The sequence below is a fragment of the Lampetra fluviatilis genome, chromosome 74 (assembly GCF_964198595.1).
Source record: "Lampetra fluviatilis chromosome 74, kcLamFluv1.1, whole genome shotgun sequence".
NCBI lineage: Eukaryota > Metazoa > Chordata > Hyperoartia > Petromyzontiformes > Petromyzontidae > Lampetra > Lampetra fluviatilis.
In genome coordinates, this window is record NC_136348.1 from 2,630,461 (window position 1) to 2,644,115 (window position 13,655).

The following is a 13,655-nucleotide window of genomic DNA, read 5'->3' on the forward strand; positions in this document are numbered from 1 at the left end:
TGAGTGAGTGGTGAGTGAGTGGTGAGTGAGTGGTGAGTGTGTGAGTGAGTGATGAGTGAGTGGTGAGTGAGTGAGTGGTGAGTGAGTGGTGAGTGTGTGGTGAGTGGTGAGTGAGTGGTGATGAGTGAGTGGGTGAGTGGTGAGTGAGTGATGAGTGGGTGAGTGGGTGGGTGGGTGAGTGAGTGGTGAGTGAGTGGTGAGTGAGTGAGTGGTGAGTGAGTGGTGAGTGGTGAGTGAGTGAGTGGTGAGTGAGTGATGTGAGTGGTGAGTGAGTGGTGAGTGAGTGGTGAGTGGTGAGTGTGTGGTGAGTGAGTGGTGAGTGAGTGGTGAGTGAGTGGTGAGTCAGTGAGATGGTGAGTGGGTGAGTGAGTGATGAGTGGTGAGTGAGTGGTGAGTGAGTGGTGAGTGAGTGGTGAGTGAGTGGTGAGTGTGTGAGTGAGTGATGAGTGAGTGGTGAGTGAGTGAGTGGTGAGTGAGTGGTGAGTGTGTGGTGAGTGAGTGGTGATGAGTGAGTGGGGTGAGTGGTGAGTGAGTGATGGGTGAGTGAGTGATGAGTGGGTGAGTGGGTGGGTGGGTGAGTGAGTGGTGAGTGAGTGGTGAGTGAGTGAGTGGTGAGTGAGTGGTGAGTGGTGAGTGAGTGAGTGAGTGGTGAGTGAGTGATGTGAGTGGTGAGTGAGTGGTGAGTGAGTGGTGAGTGGTGAGTGTGTGGTGAGTGGTGAGTGAGTGGTGAGTGAGTGGTGAGTGAGTGGTGAGTCAGTGAGATGGTGAGTGGGTGAGTGAGTGAGTGGTGAGTGTGTGGTGAGTGAGTGAGTGGTGAGTGAGTGGTGAGTGAGTGTGTGGTGAGTGAGTGGTGAGTGAGTGGTGAGTGAGTGAGTGGTGAGTGAGTGGTGAGTGAGTGGTGAGTGTGTGGTGAGTGAGTGGTGAGTGGTGAGTGAGTGAGTGAGTGGTGAGTGAGTGGTGAGTGAGTGGTGAGTGTGTGGTGAGTGAGTGGTGAGTGAGTGGTGAGTGAGTGGTGAGTGTGTGGTGAGTGTGTGGTGAGTGAGTGGTGATGAGTGAGTGGGTGAGTGGTGAGTGAGTGATGAGTGGGTGAGTGGGTGGGTGAGTGAGTGGTGAGTGAGTGAGTGGTGAGTGAGTGGTGAGTGAGTGGTGAGTGAGTGAGTGATGAGTGGTGTGTGGTGAGTCGTGAGTGAGTGAGGTGAGTGAGTGGTGAGTGAGTGAGTGGTGAGTGAGTGGTGAGTGAGTGAGTGGTGAGTGAGTGGTGAGTGAGTGGTGAGTGAGTGAGATGGTGAGTGGGTGAGATGGTGAGTGGGTGAGTGAGTGATGAGTGGTGAGTGAGTGGTGAGTGAGTGGTGAGTGAGTGGTGAGTGAGTGGTGAGTGGTGAGTGAGTGGTGAGTGTGTGGTGAGTGATGAGTGAGTGGTGAGTGTGTGGTGAGTGGTGAGTGAGTGGTGATGAGTGAGTGGGTGAGTGGTGAGTGAGTGATGAGTGGGTGAGTGGGTGGGTGGGTGAGTGAGTGAGTGGTGAGTGAGTGGTGAGTGAGTGAGTGAGTGGTGAGTGAGTGGTGAGTGAGTGGTGAGTGATGAGTGGTGAGTGTGTGGTGAGTGAGTGGTGATGAGTGAGTGGGTGAGTGGTGAGTGAGTGATGAGTGGGTGAGTGGGTGGGTGAGTGAGTGGTGAGTGAGTGAGTGGTGAGTGAGTGAGTGGTGAGTGAGTGAGTGAGTGATGAGTGGTGTGTGGTGAGTCGTGAGTGAGTGGTGAGTGAGTGATGTGAGTGAGTGGTGAGTGAGTGGTGAGTGAGTGAGTGGTGAGTGAGGGATGAGTGAGTGGTGAGTGAGTGGTGAGTGAGATGGTGAGTGGGTGAGATGGTGAGTGAGTGATGAGTGGTGAGTGAGTGGTGAGTGAGTGGTGAGTGAGTGGTGAGTGAGTGGTGAGTGTGTGAGTGAGTGATGAGTGAGTGGTGAGTGAGTGAGTGGTGAGTGAGTGGTGAGTCAGTGAGATGGTGAGTGGGTGAGTGAGTGAGTGGTGAGTGTGTGGTGAGTGAGTGGTGAGTGAGTGGTGAGTGAGTGTGTGGTGAGTGAGTGGTGAGTGAGTGGTGAGTGAGTGAGTGGTGAGTGAGTGGTGAGTGAGTGGTGAGTGTGTGGTGAGTGAGTGGTGAGTGGTGAGTGAGTGAGTGAGTGGTGAGTGAGTGGTGAGTGAGTGAGTGGTGAGTGTGTGGTGAGTGAGTGTGTGGTGAGTGAGTGGTGAGTGAGTGGTGAGTGTGTGGTGAGTGTGTGGTGAGTGAGTGGTGATGAGTGAGTGGGTGAGTGGTGAGTGAGTGATGAGTGGGTGAGTGGGTGGGTGAGTGAGTGGTGAGTGAGTGAGTGGTGAGTGAGTGGTGAGTGAGTGGTGAGTGAGTGAGTGATGAGTGGTGTGTGGTGAGTCGTGAGTGAGTGAGGTGAGTGAGTGAGTGGTGAGTGAGTGGTGAGTGAGTGAGTGGTGAGTGAGTGGTGAGTGAGTGGTGAGTGAGTGAGATGGTGAGTGGGTGAGATGGTGAGTGGGTGAGTGAGTGATGAGTGGTGAGTGAGTGGTGAGTGAGTGGTGAGTGAGTGGTGAGTGAGTGAGTGGTGAGTGAGTGGTGAGTGAGTGGTGAGTGTGTGAGTGAGTGATGAGTGAGTGGTGAGTGTGTGGTGAGTGGTGAGTGAGTGGTGATGAGTGAGTGGGTGAGTGGTGAGTGAGTGATGAGTGGGTGAGTGGGTGGGTGGGTGAGTGAGTGAGTGGTGAGTGAGTGGTGAGTGAGTGAGTGAGTGGTGAGTGAGTGGTGAGTGAGTGGTGAGTGAGTGATGAGTGGTGAGTGTGTGGTGAGTGAGTCGTGAGTGAGTGGTGAGTGAGTGGTGAGTGAGTGATGTGAGTGGTGAGTGAGTGAGTGAGTGGTGAGTGAGTGGTGAGTGAGTGGTGAGTGAGTGGTGAGTGAGTGAGTGATGAGTGAGTGGTGAGTGGTGAGTGTGTGGTGAGTGGTGAGTGAGTGGTGAGTGGTGAGTGAGTGGTGAGTGAGTGGTGAGTCAGTGAGATGGTGAGTGGGTGAGTGAGTGATGAGTGGTGAGTGTGTGGTGAGTGAGTGAGTGGTGAGTGAGTGGTGAGTGAGTGTGTGGTGAGTGAGTGAGTGGTGAGTGAGTGGTGAGTGAGTGGTGAGTGAGTGAGTGGTGAGTGAGTGTGTGGTGAGTGAGTGGTGAGTGAGTGAGTGGTGAGTGAGTGAGTGGTGAGTGAGTGGTGAGTGAGTGAGTGGTGAGTGTGTGGTGAGTGAGTGGTGAGTGAGTGGTGAGTGTGGTGTGTGGTGAGTGAGTGGTGAGTGAGTGAGTGGTGAGTGAGTGGTGAGTGAGTGAGTGGTGAGTGTGTGGTGAGTGAGTGAGTGGTGAGTGTGTGGTGAGTGAGTGAGTGGTGAGTGAGTGGTGAGTGAGTGGTGAGTGTGTGGTGAGTGTGTGGTGAGTGAGTGGTGAGTGAGTGAGTGGTGAGTGAGTGAGTGGTGAGTGTGTGGTGAGTGAGTGAGTGGTGAGTGTGTGGTGAGTGAGTGAGTGGTGAGTGAGTGGTGAGTGAGTGGTGAGTGAGTGAGTGGTGAGTGTGTGGTGAGTGAGTGAGTGGTGAGTGTGTGGTGAGTGAGTGGTGAGTGAGTTGTGAGTGTGTGGTGAGTGAGTGGTGAGTGAGTGGTGAGTGAGTGGTGAGTGAGTGAGTGGTGAGTGTGTGGTGAGTGAGTGAGTGAGTGGTGAGTGTGTGGTGAGTGAGTGGTGAGTGAGTGGTGAGTGAGTGAGTGGTGAGTGTGTGGTGAGTGAGTGAGTGGTGAGTGTGTGGTGAGTGAGTGAGTGGTGAGTGAGTGGTGAGTGAGTGGTGAGTGAGTGGTGAGTGTGTGGTGAGTGAGTGAGTGGTGAGTGTGTGGTGAGTGAGTGAGTGGTGAGTGAGTGGTGAGTGAGTGGTGAGTGAGTGGTGAGTGAGTTGTGAGTGTGTGGTTAGTGAGTGGTGAGTGGTGAGTGAGTGGTGAGTGAGTGAGTGGTACCCAGCCCGGCGTAACGTCATGACCCCCCTCACCTCTTCCCACGTCGTCTTGTGAACAGCTGCGCGTTTCTTACACGATGGAAGGGAGAGGCCTTCGTCCGCGAGGCGACGAGGCCGCCGGTAACGAAACTTTTTCTCGGCAACTTTGGTTTCGCCGGGAAATCGAGTTGTCTCTGTGTGAGTCTCTCTCTGTGTGTCTGTGTTGTGTGTCTCTCTCTGTGTGTCTCTCTGTGTGTCTATGTTGTGTGTCTCTTTCTGTGTGAGTCTCTCTCTGTGTGTCTGTGTTGTGTGTCTCTCTGTGTGTCTGTGTTGTGTGTCTCTCTCTGTGTGTCTGTGTTGTGTGTATCTCTCTGTGTGTCTGTGTTGTGTGTCCCTCTCTGTGTGTCTGTATGTCTCTCTCTGTGTGTCTGTGTTGTGTGTGAGTCTCTCTCTGTGTGTCTATGTTGTGTGTCTCTCTCTGTGTGTCTATGTTGTGTGTCTCTCTCTGTGTGTCTATGTTGTGTGTCTCTCTCTGTGTGTCTGTCTCTGTGTGTCTCTCTCTGCTTGTGTGTCTGTGTGTCTCTCTCTGTGTGTCTCTCTCTGTGTGTCTCTCTCTGCTTGTGTGTCTGTGTGTCTCTCTCTGTGTGTCTATGTTGTGTGTCTCTCTCTGTGTGTCTCTCTCTGTGTGTCTCTCTCTGTGTCTCTCTCTGTGTCTCTCTCTGTGTCTCTCTCTGTGTGTCTATGTTGTGTGTCTCTCTCTGTGTGTCTGTGTTGTGTGTCTCTCTCTGTGTGTCTCTCTCTGTGTGTCTCTCTCTGTGTGTCTCTCTCTGTGTGTCTCTCTCTGTGTGTCTCTCTCTGTGTGTCTCTCTCTGTGTGTCTATGTTGTGTGTCTCTCTCTGTGTGTCTGTGTTGTGTGTCTCTCTCTGTGTGTCTCTCTCTGTGTGTCTCTCTCTGTGTGTCTATGTTGTGTGTCTCTGTGTGTCTCTCTCTGTGTGTCTATGTTGTGTGTCTCTCTCTGTGTGTCTCTCTGTGTGTCTATGTTGTGTGTCTCTCTCTGTGTGTCTCTCTCTGTGTGTCTATGTTGTGTGTCTCTCTCTGTGTGTCTATGTTGTGTGTCTCTCTCTGTGTCTCTCTCTTGTGTGTCTCTCTGTGTGTCTCTCTCTGTGTGTGTGTCTGTGTGTCTATGTTGTGTGTCTATGTTGTGTGTCTCTCTCTGTGTGTGTGTCTGTGTGTGTGTCTGTGTGTGTGTCTCTCTCTCTGTGTCTCTCTGTGTGTGTGTCTATGTTGTGTGTCTCTGTGTGTGTCTCTCTGTGTGTGTGTCTGTGTGTGTGTCTGTGTCTCTCTCTGTGTGTCTCTCTGTGTGTGTGTCTGTGTGTGTGTCTCTCTCTCTGTGTGTCTGTGTGTGTGTCTGTGTGTGTCTCTCTGTGTGTGTCTCTCTGTGTGTGTGTCTGTGTGTGTGTCTGTGTGTGTGTCTGTGTGTGTGTCTCTCTGTGTGTGTGTCTGTGTGCGAACATGCTGCCCGTACGATTTTTATTTTGTTTTTCGCTCCGTCAGCTTTTGGTGACGCGATCGTTTTTTTTTGCTGCGATTCGCATTTGTCGTTTTGAAGTGTCTGCGTGTGTGCGCCTAGATCATCTAACGTTGACCTTGGTCAGCCCCGGTCGCCGAACAGACGAGACCATTTCGATTTAAAGCTTCTTTCGTGACTGCAGGGATTCATCTTCTTGGTTCTTTCACGTAGAAGGGAAATAATAAAGTAATAAAAGCAAAACATAATAAAAGAAAATAATAAAATAATATAATAAAATATTATTGTATTTATTATGTTTTATTTTTATTATTTTATTACTTCCCTTCTACGTGACTTTACTGAAAGAACCAAGAAGAGGAAAATGGTAACTTTATCTTTTTGGATGCTCCGCGATTTTGAGCCGTCTCCAGCTGCCCTGCCCCCCGTCATCAGCGCGGATTGGTTTGGTTTGCCGACATGCCGATTGCAAATTGAGCACAGAGTAACGGTGCAAAAAGTTGCAGTTGTTTTGAACGCGACTGTCGGCTCTGTGTGACACCGGCGATGATTCTCACTGACGAGATGTTCATTTCATTTCTCGTTTTGAGGCTCAACTACCGCGACAGACTCCGCTGAGTACAGGTGAGAGTCTGAACCAGGTGACAGTCTGAACCAGGTGAGAGTCTGAACCAGGTGAGAGTCTGAACCAGGTGAGGGTCTGAACCAGGTGAGAGACTGAACCAGGTGAGAGTCTGAACCAGGTGAGAGACTGAACCAGGTGAGAGTCTGAACCAGGTGAGAGTCTGAACCAGGTGAGAGTCTGAACCAGGTGAGAGTCTGAACCAGGTGAGAGTCTGAACCAGGTGAGGGCTTGAACCAGGTGAGAGTCTGAACCAGGTGAGAGTCTGAACCAGGTGAGAGTCTGAACCAGGTGAGAGTCTGAACCAGGTGAGAGTCTGAACCAGGTGAGAGTCTGAACCAGGTGAGAGTCTGAACCAGGTGAGTCTGAAGCAGGTGAGAGTCTGAACCAGGTGAGAGTCTGAACCAGGTGAGAGACTGAACCAGGTGAGAGTCTGAACCAGGAGAGAGTCTGAACCAGGTGAGGGACTGAACCAGGTGAGAGTCTGAACCAGGTGAGGGTCTGAACCAGGTGAGAGTCTGAACCAGGTGAGAATCTGAACCAGGTGAGGGTCTGAACCAGGTGAGAGTTTGAATCAGGTGAGAGTCTGAACCAGGTGAGGGTCTGAACCAGGTGAGAGTCTGAACCAGGTGAGGGACTGAACCAGGTGAGAGTCTGAACCAGGTGAGAGTCTGAACCAGGTGAGGGTCTGAACCAGGTGAGAGACTGAACCAGGTGAGAGTCTGAACCAGGTGAGAGTCTGAACCAGGTGAGTGTCTGAACCAGGTGGAGTTTGAATCAGGTGAGAGTCTGAACCAGGTGAGAGACTGAACCAGGTGAGAGTCTGAACCAGGTGAGAGTCTGAACCAGGTGAGGGACTGAACCAGGTGAGGGTCTGAACCAGGTGAGAGTCTGAACCAGGTGAGAATCTGAACCAGGTGAGGGACTGAACCAGGTGAGAGTCTGAACCAGGTAAGGGTCTGAACCAGGTGAGGGTCTGAACCAGGTGAGAGTCTGAACCAGGTGAGAATCTGAACCAGGTGAGGGTCTGAACCAGGTGAGGGACTGAACCAGGTGAGAGTCTGAACCAGGTGAGAGACTGAACCAGGTGAGAGTCTGAACCAGGTGAGAGTCTGAACCAGGTGAGAGTCTGAACCAGGTGAAAGTCTGAACCAGGTGAGGGTCTGAACCAGGTGAGAGTCTGAACCAGGTGAGAATCTGAACCAGGTGAGGGTCTGAACCAGGTGAGAGTTTGAATCAGGTGAGGGTCTGAACCAGGTGAGAGTCTGAACCAGGTGAGAGTCTGAACCAGGTGAGAGTCTGAACCAGGTGAGGGACTGAACCAGGTGAGAGTCTGAACCAGGTGAGAGTCTGAACCAGGTGAGAGTCTGAACCAGGTGAGAGTCTGAACCAGGTGAGAGTCTGAACCAGGTGAGGGTCTGAACCAGGTGAGGGTCTGAACCAGGTGAGGGTCTGAACCAGGTGAGAGTCTGAACCAGGTGAGAGTCTGAACCAGGTGACAGACTGAACCAGGTGAGAGTCTGAACCAGGTGAGAGTCTGAACCAGGTGAGAGTCTGAACCAGATGAGAGTCTGAACCAGGTGAGAGTCTGGACCAGGTGAGAGTCTGAACCAGGTGAGAGTCTGAACCAGGTGAGAGACTGAACCAGGTGAGAGTCTGAACCAGGTGAGAGTCTGAACCAGGTGAGAGTCTGAACCAGGTGAGAGACTGAACCAGGTGAGAGTCTGAACCAGGTGAGAGTCTGAACCAGGTGAGAGTCTGAACCAGGTGAGAGTCTGAACCAGGTGAGAGACTGAACCACGTGAGGGTCTGAACCAGGTGAGAGTCTGAACCAGGTGAGAGTCTGAACCAGGTGAGGGTCTGAACCAGGTGAGAGTCTGAACCAGGTGAGAGTCTGAACCAGGTGAGAGTCTGAACCAGGTGAGCGTCTGAACCAGGTGAGAGTCTGAACCAGGTGAGAGTCTGAACCAGGTGAGGGTCTGAACCAGGTGAGGGTCTGAACCAGGTGAGAGTCTGAACCAGGTGAGAGTCTGAACCAGGTGAGAGTCTGAACCAGGTGAGAGTCTGAACCAGGTGAGGGTCTGAACCAGGTGAGGGTCTGGACCAGGTGAGAGTCTGGACCAGGTGAGAGCCTGAACCAGGTGAGAGTCTGAACCAGGTGAGAGACTGAACCAGGTGAGAGTCTGAACCAGGTGAGAGTCTGAACCAGGTGAGAGTCTGAACCAGGTGAGAGACTGAACCAGGTGAGAGTCTGAACCAGGTGAGAGTCTGAACCAGGTGAGAGTCTGAACCAGGTGAGGGTCTGAACCAGGTGAGGGTCTGAACCAGGTGAGGGTCTGAACCAGGTGAGAGTCTGAACCAGGTGAGAGTCTGAACCAGGTGACAGACTGAACCAGGTGAGAGTCTGAACCAGGTGAGAGTCTGAACCAGGTGAGAGTCTGAACCAGATGAGAGTCTGAACCAGGTGAGAGTCTGGACCAGGTGAGAGTCTGAACCAGGTGAGAGTCTGAACCAGGTGAGAGACTGAACCAGGTGAGAGTCTGAACCAGGTGAGAGTCTGAACCAGGTGAGAGTCTGAACCAGGTGAGAGACTGAACCAGGTGAGAGTCTGAACCAGGTGAGAGTCTGAACCAGGTGAGAGTCTGAACCAGGTGAGAGTCTGAACCAGGTGAGAGACTGAACCACGTGAGGGTCTGAACCAGGTGAGAGTCTGAACCAGGTGAGAGTCTGAACCAGGTGAGGGTCTGAACCAGGTGAGAGTCTGAACCAGGTGAGAGTCTGAACCAGGTGAGAGTCTGAACCAGGTGAGCGTCTGAACCAGGTGAGAGTCTGAACCAGGTGAGAGTCTGAACCAGGTGAGGGTCTGAACCAGGTGAGGGTCTGAACCAGGTGAGAGTCTGAACCAGGTGAGAGTCTGAACCAGGTGAGAGTCTGAACCAGGTGAGAGTCTGAACCAGGTGAGGGTCTGGACCAGGTGAGGGTCTGAACCAGGTGAGAGTCTGAACCAGGTGAGGGTCTGAACCAGGTGAGGGTCTGGACCAGGTGAGAGTCTGGACCAGGTGAGAGCCTGAACCAGGTGAGAGTCTGAACCAGGTGAGAGTCTGAACCAGGTGAGAGTCTGAACCAGGTGAGGGTCTGAACCAGGTGAGAGTCTGAACCAGGTGAGAGTCTGAGCCAGGTGAGGGTCACGACCTCATGTTTACCATATGTAAGCAGTCTGATGATCATTTTTCAAACCGCTGAAAGTGTGTGCGCTTGTGCCCCTGTGTGTGTCTGTGTGTGCTTGCGTCTGTGTGTGTGTGTGTCTCTGTGTCTCTGCGTGTCTGCGTGTGTGTCTGTGTGTGTGTGTGCTTGCGTCTGTGCGTGCGTGTGTGTCTTTGTGTCTCTGTGTGTGTGTGTCTGTGTGTGTGTGTGTGCTTGTGTCTGTGTGTGTGTGTGTGTGCTTGCGTCTGTGCGTGTGTGTGTCTCTGTGTGTGCGTGTGTCTGTGTGTGTGCTTGCGTCTGTGCGTGCGTGTGTGTCTTTGTGTCTCTGTGTGTGTGTGTGTGCTTGCGTCTGTGCGTGTGTGTGTGCTTGCGTCTGTGCGTGCGTGTGTGTCTTTGTGTCTCTGTGTGTGTGTGTGTGCTTGCGTCTGTGCGTGTGTGTGTGCTTGCGTCTGTGCGTGTGTGTCTCTGTGTCTCTGTGTGTGTGCGTGTGTGTCTGTGGGTGTGTGTGCTTGCGTCTGTGCGTGCGTGTGTCTCTGCGTGTGTGCGTGTGTGTCTGTGTGTGTGTGTGCTTGCGTCTGTGCGTGCGTGTGTGTCTCTGTCTCTGTGTGTGTGCGTGTGTCTGTGTGTGTGTGTGCTTGCGTCTGTGCGTGCGTGTGTGTCTCTGTGTCTCTGTGCGTGTGTCTGTGTGCTTGCGTCTGTGCGTGCGTGTGTCTCTGTGTGTGTGCGTGTGTGTCTGTGTGTGTGCTTGCGTCTGTGCGTGCGTGTGTCTCTGCGTGTGTGCGTGTGTCTCTGCGTGTGTGTCTCTGTGTGTGCGTGTGTGTGTGCTTGCGTCTGTGCGTGCGTGTGTCTCTGTGTCTCTGCGTGTGTGTCTCTGTGCGTGTGTCTCTGTGTGTGTGTGCTTGCGTCTGTGCGTGCGTGTGTGTCTCTGTGTGTGTGTGTGTGCTTGTGTCTGTGCATGCGTGTGTGTCTCTGTGTCTGCGTGTGTGTGTCTGTGTGTGTGTGCTTGTCTGTTGCGTGCGTGTCTCTGTGTGTGTGTGTGCGTGCGTCTGTGTGTGCGTGTGAGTCTCTGTGTCTCTGCGTGTGTGCGTGCGTGTGTGTCTCTGTGTCTCTGCGTGTGTGTCTGTGTGTGTGTGTGCTTGCGTCTGTGCGTGCGTGTGTGTCTCTGTGTGTGTGTGTCTGTGTGTGTGCTTGTGTCTGTGTGTGTGTGTGTGCTTGCGTCTGTGCGTGTGTGTGTCTCTGTGTGTGCGTGTGTCTGTGTGTGTGCTTGCGTCTGTGCGTGCGTGTGTGTCTTTGTGTCTCTGTGTGTGTGTCTGTGTGTGTGTGTGTGCTTGCGTCTGTGCGTGTGTGTGTGTCTCTGTGTGTGCGTGTGTCTGTGTGTGTGTGTGTGCTTGCGTCTGTGCGTGTGTGTCTCTGTGTCTCTGTGTGTGTGCGTGTGTGTCTGTGGGTGTGTGTGCTTGCGTCTGTGCGTGCGTGTGTCTCTGCGTGTGTGCGTGTGTGTCTGTGTGTGTGTGTGCTTGCGTCTGTGCGTGCGTGTGTGTCTCTGTCTCTGTGTGTGTGCGTGTGTCTGTGTGTGTGCTTGCGTCTGTGCGTGCGTGTGTGTCTCTGTCTCTGTGCGTGTGTCTGTGTGCTTGCGTCTGTGCGTGCGTGTGTGTCTCTGTGTGTGTGCGTGTGTGTCTGTGTGTGTGTGCTTGCGTCTGTGCGTGCGTGTGTCTCTGCGTGTGTGCGTGTGTCTCTGCGTGTGTGTCTCTGTGTGTGCGTGTGTGTGTGCTTGCGTCTGTGCGTGCGTGTGTGTCTCTGTGTCTCTGCGTGTGTGTCTCTGTGCGTGTGTCTCTGTGTGTGTGTGCTTGCGTCTGTGCGTGCGTGTGTCTCTGTGTGTGTGTGTGCTTGTGTCTGTGCATGCGTGTGTGTCTCTGTGTCTGCGTGTGTGTGTCTGTGTGTGTGTGCTTGTCTGTTGCGTGCGTGTCTCTGTGTGTGTGTGTGCGTGCGTCTGTGTGTGCGTGTGAGTCTCTGTGTCTCTGCGTGTGTGCGTGCGTGTGTGTCTCTGTGTCTCTGCGTGTGTGTCTGTGTGTGTGTGTGCTTGCGTCATTGCGTGCGTGTGTCTCTGTGTCTCTGCGTGTGTGTGTCTGTGTCTCTGCGTGTGTGCGTGTGTGTGTCTGTGTGTGTCTCTGTGTCTCTGCGTGTGTCTGTGTGTGTCTCTGCGTGCGTGCGTGTGTCTCGGTGTCTCTGTGTGTGTGTGTCTGTGCGTGCGTGTGTGTCTCTGTGTCTCTGTGTGTGTGCGTGTGTCTGTGTGTGTGTGCTTGCGTCTGTGCGTGCGTGCGTGTCTCCGTGTCTCTGCGCGTGTGTGCGTGTGTGTGTCTGTCCGCGCGCTCTGTCCACAGCATCGCCATCGGCCGAGGAGCTTCTGAACAAGCTGGAAGAGCGTCTGTCGTGCAAAGTGTGCATGGAGCACGAGGTGTCCGTCATCTTCACGCCGTGCAGACACGTGGTGACGTGCGGCCACTGCGCCCTCTCCCTGAGCGAGTGTCCCGTGTGCCGCGTGGCCGTGAGAAGGGCGCTGCGGGCCTTCATGGCTTAGGCGGACGGCCGTGGGGAAGGAAGAGAGAGAAACGACCGCCCGGGATTCCGACCGTTGGGGCCAGTTAGTTGATTAATCCCGCCCTCTCGCGTTGCGAGACACAGGCCGGTCGCTGGCAAGCGGTCGGCACGGAGAGGCACGGGGAGGGCAATTTCACCCGGCCACCGCCCTCCACGCATAGATCAGCTTCTTTATTTTGGTTTCCGGAATGTTGAAAGGGTTCGTTAATAACGATCAGAGTGTGGTGATTTGAAGGCGTACTGATGTCAGACTTTGAAAGTGAAGAAGCGAAGTTTAAGGCTGTTCTTTGATTTGTACTTTAACCAGGATGGTACGCAAAGTTTACGTGTTAACAATTTGTACATTTGTGAGTTATTACATTTACAACTCTGCGGGACACAATGCAATGGGTGGAAGGGTAAAAGGTTGCGGTGATTTTAAGGCGAATATACATTTGTGAGTTCTTACATTTACAACTCTGTGAGACAATGCAATGGGTGGAAGGGTCAAAGGTTGCGGTGATTTTAATGCGAATATACATTTGTGAGTTCTTACATTTACAACTCTGTGAGACACAATGCAATGGGTGGAAGGGTCAAAGGTTGCGGTGATTTTAAGGCGAATATACATTTGTGAGTTCTTACATTTACAACTTTGTGAGACACAATGCAATGGGTGGAAGGGTCAAAGGTTGCGGTGATTTTAATGCGAATATACATTTGTGAGTTGTTACATTTACAACTCTGTGAGACACAATGCGATGGGTGGAAGGGTCAAAGGTTGCGGTGATTTTAATGCGAATATACATTTGTAAGTTAGTTCATTTACAACTCTGTGAGACACAATGCAATGGGTGGAAGGGTCAAAGGTTGCGGTGATTTTAAGGCGAATATACATTTGTGAGTTCTTACATTTACAACTCTGTGAGACACAATGCAATGGGTGGAAGGGTCAAAGGTTGCGGTGATTTTAAGGCGAATATACATTTGTGAGTTATTACATTTACAACTCTGTGGTACACAATGCAATGGGTGGAAGGGTCAAAGGTTGCGGTGATTTTAAGGCGAATATACATTTGTGAGTTCTTACATTTACAACTCTGTGAGACACAATGCAATGGGTGGAAGGGTCAAAGGTTGCGGTGATTTTAAGGCGAATATACATTTGTGAGTTCTTACATTTACAACTCTGAGACACAATGCAATGGGTGGAAGGGTCAAAGGTTGCGGTGATTTTAAGGCGAATATACATTTGTGATTTGTTACATTTACAACTCTGTGGGACACAATGCAATGGGTGGAAGGGTCAAAGGTTGCGGAGATTTTAAGGCGAATATACATTTGTGAGTTGTTACATTTACAACTCTGTGAGACACAATGCGATGGGTGGAAGGGTCAAAGGTTGCGGTGATTTTAATGCGAATATACATTTGTAAGTTAGTTCATTTACAACTCTGTGAGACACAATGCAATGGGTGGAAGGGTCAAAGGTTACGGTGATTTTAATGCGAATATACATTTGTGAGTTATTAATTTACAACTCTGTGAGACACATTGCAATGGTGGCATGGGAAAGCGTTCATACGAGTGCGGTGATTTTAAGGCGTTTGATGCTCGACTTGAAGTGGAGAAGTTATGTTAAAGACTGTTCTGTAACCTTCATTTGAATTGGAATGTTACGCAAAGTTTCCGTGTGTAAAACAATTTTACATTTGTGAGTTATTACA

General features: G+C 51.9%; 3 protein-coding genes across 3 annotated transcripts in view; 2 read left to right on the forward strand and 1 right to left on the reverse strand.

The window, feature by feature from the left end:
* Window positions 1–11,929, forward strand: part of LOC144953328 (baculoviral IAP repeat-containing protein 7-B-like) — a 30,931-nt gene extending 19,002 nt beyond the window's left edge. The window contains exons 4-7 of the mRNA XM_078883892.1: window positions 4,081–4,141; window positions 6,119–6,158; window positions 6,379–6,390; window positions 11,733–11,929. Of these exons, the coding sequence (XP_078740018.1) occupies window positions 4,081–4,141; window positions 6,119–6,158; window positions 6,379–6,390; window positions 11,733–11,929 (310 nt within the window). The remainder of the gene's footprint in view (window positions 1–4,080; window positions 4,142–6,118; window positions 6,159–6,378; window positions 6,391–11,732) is intronic.
* LOC144953332 (uncharacterized) overlaps window positions 1–13,655 on the forward strand; it is a 446,639-nt gene that overhangs the window by 109,548 nt on the left and 323,436 nt on the right.
* The window catches only part of LOC144953325 (uncharacterized), a 378,709-nt gene that overhangs the window by 86,404 nt on the left and 278,650 nt on the right, over window positions 1–13,655 (reverse strand). The gene's annotated exons all lie outside the window — the stretch shown is intronic.